Source organism: Arabidopsis lyrata (genome assembly GCF_000004255.2).
Source record: "Arabidopsis lyrata subsp. lyrata unplaced genomic scaffold ARALYscaffold_1, whole genome shotgun sequence".
In the NCBI taxonomy this organism is placed as follows: Eukaryota; Viridiplantae; Streptophyta; class Magnoliopsida; order Brassicales; family Brassicaceae; genus Arabidopsis; species Arabidopsis lyrata.
The window spans coordinates 11103751-11108539 of record NW_003302555.1 but is presented as its reverse complement, the minus strand read 5'-3'; the positions used below and the strand labels follow the sequence as shown (position 1 = coordinate 11108539).

The 4789-nt window shown below is 29.6% G+C and overlaps 1 protein-coding gene across 1 annotated transcript; it reads left to right on the top strand.

Moving 5' to 3' along the window:
* Positions 1-3218: 3218 nt before the first annotated feature.
* On the top strand, positions 3219-3745 carry LOC9329439 (uncharacterized protein At1g24010). The gene is made up of 2 exons (XM_002893332.2): positions 3219-3321; positions 3414-3745. The coding sequence occupies exons 1-2, from the start codon at positions 3219-3221 to the stop codon at positions 3743-3745; spliced, it is 435 nt and encodes a 144-aa protein (XP_002893378.1).
* The last annotated feature ends 1044 nt before the right edge of the window (positions 3746-4789 follow it).

Below are 4789 nucleotides of genomic sequence, written 5' to 3'. Positions count from 1 at the left end.
CTATTCTGAAACGTATATATAGGATCTCCACTGGTGAAGATGTTGGCTGAGAGGATTGAAGCAGTGGATTTGGAGAACAAAAGCATGTCGTACAGCATCATTGGCGGAGAAATGTTGGAGTACTACAAAACTTTCAAAGGAACCATCACCTGTATTCCTAAGGATGGTGGTAGCCTTCTGAAATGGTCCGGTGAGTTTGAGATGACCGCCCATGAGATCGATGACCCACACGTCATCAAGGACTTTGCGGTCAAGAACTTCAAAGAGATAGCTGAGTATCTCCTTAAGCAATCTAGTGCCTAAAACTAGAATCTTAAGTTATATAAGAGGGCTCGATCGTCTCTATATGATTTTTCTAATGAAGGATTTGAATAAAGTGGAACCTCTTTATGAATTATCGACGTTTATGATTGCGGAGTTTCATTTTTGGTGTATATGCACGTTACGTTACGTGTCTTTCAAGATACATATATGCCCATGAATTTATATCAGTACGTAGTATTTGAACAATTTCAGAGAGATTTATAACTAAACCGTATTTTTTGATCAAAAAAAAAAAAAAAAACCGTATTTTAAAGTTAATGGAAAATAAACCGTATGTTAAAAGAGTTCTTTTTTTCAATTTAAATATAGGAGAAGAAAATGTATGCAGCCTTGTAGAGTTGTAGGCCATAAGCTTTTTTTACAAAAGCCCAAATATAAAGAGGAGCCAACTCGAACATTGTTGAAAAATCGATCCATGTGGTAGAGACGTAGAGTAAATTATTCGATGTTTGACCGGATTGGTTGGTAGATGAAAAAAAGACAACAATCGAAGAGTCGTTAATGTGGTTTGGCGATCTAGCACGAGTGGAGCCAAATTAAACCATATTTAAAGGACACTCGAATCAATTAAGACTTGCCATGCATGCAATGAGCAACAACATTATGTGTTGCTTTACTCCTTGGACTCGGAGATTCTATTTGACGAAAGATAGTCAGTTGCCAATTAAAAATTATATATTTGCTAAACTATGTTTGTACAACTTAATTATATTTATTTTACTTCTATGCAGTGTTCAAGAAAGCGCTAGGCGCTAAGCGGGCGGTGACCCAGTGCCTAGCGCCTAGAACGCCTAATCGGGGCCTAGACGATTTTTTAGGCGGTTTAGACGTTTATAACATAAAACATTATAAATATGATATTATATATAAAAGTTATATAAAATATCTATATAAAACCAAAAATTATGAAATTATAAACAAAAACTAGATAAAACATTTATTTATATTTATATTAAACAATATAAGAATATTTATAACTATATATATAAATAAAACTCTAATTGAAATTAAAAAAAATATTAAACAAAATGTATGTAGTTTTAGGTGGTCAAGGCGGTTATCTAGGCGTCGCATGAGAGCCTAGCGCCTAGTCGGGGCCTAGGCGACCGCCTAGACCGCTTTTTAGAACACTGCTTCTATGTAGCAGGTAACAATCTAAACAAATTATTTTAAAATAAAAGCAATGGTCAACTTATATTATAAAGTTACTGCTAAACTATGTTTGTACAAAATTTCCCTTTTTAAAATTTATTAATTGATTTATATTTCCTTTTTAGATCGTTAATGGTCAAACTAATATTATAAAATTAATGCATTTATTCTATTAATTGGAAATCTATACTATTAATTGGGAATCACTCAAACATAAATAACTTTATTTTGGTAGATTAATTACAAAGAATGCCATTGGTATTTTTGAATTTGAAATATATATATATCGGAAAATTATATTGTATCCATTTGAAATTTGTTTTTTTTTTATATAAAACAAAATCCAAAATTAAACAACAAATTAATAACTACCCAATATTTATGGAAATTGTTTGAAGTAGTTCTCATAAAATAAACAAATTAATAACTACCCAAGATTTATAGAAATCTTTTAAAGTAGTTTCCATAAAAAATCGAACTATTAATTTCAAAATTGTATATATGTAAACTTATTTAATTTCGTAATATATTTTGAAATATTTCCGGAAAACAAAAAATCAATTTAATATCATCATATATTTTCGATTTTAATTTATTTCTTTAAGAAAATATACTAATAAATTCTGATTAATGGAAGATTTTTTTTTTTGAAATTGAAGATATGTTAACTTATTTAATTTGGCAAGGTAATGTTAGATATTTCCGGAAGCGACAGTCCAATTTAATATAATTGAAAATAACAAAGCATAGTTTATTTTTGATTTTTAAAATTTCCATAATAAAACTATACTAATTAATTTTGATTAGTTTAGATGGAAGAAATAAAAACCACATTGATTATTCCAATGTTTTAAGAAACAGTTATTATATTTCCCAAATATAATATAAACTAGATGTTTTGTATTTTGAAATATAGAATATTCCTAGAATAAATTAGAGATTTTAGATTCGTCAAAATCTCGAAATATTTTGTGATTTGAATGCAATTCATAAGCCCTGGACAATCCAAACTCTCATCTCATGTTTTGATTTATTTTTAATTAAATATAATAATTTTAAAAAATCAGTAAATATATATTAGGCTAATAAGGCTTTATTAGTAGCCTATAAAATGTTGTCCACTACATAAAAAATAACATATGTAACATATGTATCACTACATTAAAATTGTCAGACCATATAATAATATAATCAGTTTAAAGATTAATTTAGAAAATAATTATTACAACAATTAAAAAATTATCATGTGTTTTCCCATGGTTAACACACTATTGTTTTAAAACATTTATACACAACTCTTCACTAACCATAATTTTATCCATTTACACCAAACTATTAATACACCACATAAAATAAAATTATTTTTTGTAACACTACTGTATATCAATCAAAACTATAATATTTTCACATTTTATATAATTTTTACTATATTTAGTTTAAAAGTTTTAAGATTTGCAATTTTATAAAATTTATCCCGCACGAACGTGCGGGTCCAAATCTAGTTTCCCATTAAAAAGGTTCGTTTACAACCGTCAATTTAGTAGAAGAAATCAAAAATTTATACACAATTTACATAATCTTCCATATACGACATCAATTATTTAATTAATTGAGCGACTTAAGGAGAATGCAATTAGTTAATGTAAATTTTCATCAAACTCTTTCTATATATAAGATACCTTCATTGAGACGATTACTATCAAACCAATTACACCCAAGAAAAAAAAAACACCAATTAGAGAATGTCACTAGATGGATATTTCTCTGTTGAGTTTGAGATCCGGTCTCCGGTGGAAAAATTCTGTCAAGGTTACATGGAGGTAGCGAAACCCCGTAACGACAAAGGTATAACTATTCCCCATTACATAAAACATAATTGATTCATAATTCAATTAAGATTTCTTGATTAAAACTCTAATTGTTATGTTTCACCAAAGTTTCGTCGGACGTGCGGGAGGTTCTACCTTCAGGGAAGAGAAAGACTCAGTTAAGAATGGAGGGATTTCAGATCTCGGAGTGGTTCAGGTCTCTCGCAAAACCTCTCGCCTACAGTACTAGTGATATGGCCAAGTCGCGAAACCCGGATTACTACACGAAGCTCGAAGGAACCATAACCGTCATTCACACGGAAGGCATTGAAGGTGGCCGCGCGATATGGACTCTACAGTATGAGAAGATTAGCTCTGACATTAAGGACACACTATTCATCATCGACATTACTACAATATACTTTAAGCAGATAGATGAGAGAATCTTCTCAAATCTCTAGAATTCTCTAAATAGGTAAACAAAGTGGAAACCCTATATATACATATAGTTATAATCACCGCTTAGACAGTTTATGATACTAGTTATCATTTAATAATGGTTGGCATTTAGGAAGTATTAATTTGCTCTTGAAGCTTTCAAGGTACATAATATATCGATCTGCATATTATTGCTGTACTGCCGATTCTAATAAAGGGGATAAATTAATCCATGTTTTATTATTTGGTCAATGAGATATAGAAATTATGCAACTCATTGTTTGAACTCCAAATCTCTACCATTTACAAAAATATTAAATACATATAAATATTGACAAGGCAATTTCTTACCTATCCAACTTGGTTGTTAGTTTCTAAAGAAACGAATTGAATTATCAAGAATAAATTGAAATTGAAAATATATATAAGAATTAATTAAATCTCCTTGACATAATAAAAAAAAAAATGGACAATTCTAGACAGTCCAATACATATGTACCTGCAAAGACTTGCGTACCAAAATGTTATTATTAGCAAATCACACGCACTCTTTCAGTAATTACTTTTACAAAGAGACTATCAAACTTTTCTTCTGATTTATAAAAATTTAATGTCCGATCATTTTGTCAAATGTTATGAAAATTAAGTTACTCATGATATTAATAATTAAAGTCTTGATCTTTAATATATGTTTAAATAATCAAGCACAAGAAATATAAACTTATAAATTGAAATAGCTCATTGAGGAGCTTTATGTAAAAGTAAAGAAAAAAAAAGTCTTTAGTTTGTCACCAAGATCAAATGATTCAAAATTGATACGATTATAAAGATGAATCGAAAAATGAACAACTCTCAAGGTTACCTTACATTGAAGACATGGACTTCTCATCTTAGGCTTCATTTGGATCTACTAATAAGTACAACTTATGCATGTTACTCAATTTTTACGTTTTTTTCTCTAATGTAATGTGTTGGAGCTGGAATTCGCACCTCCGAATCTACATCCGTAAACACTAATTGGGCCCTCAGATTCATATCAGGCCCATCAGCCCACAAAGAGGAGATGC

Coding starts and splice junctions, on each gene's coding strand:
- LOC9329439 (XM_002893332.2), top strand. CDS start 3,219: ATGTCACTAGATGGATATTTCTCTGTTGAGTTTGAGATCCGGTCTCCG. Junction 3,322..3,413: donor GAAACCCCGTAACGACAAAG/GTATAACTATTC, acceptor GTTTCACCAAAG/TTTCGTCGGACGTGCGGGAG.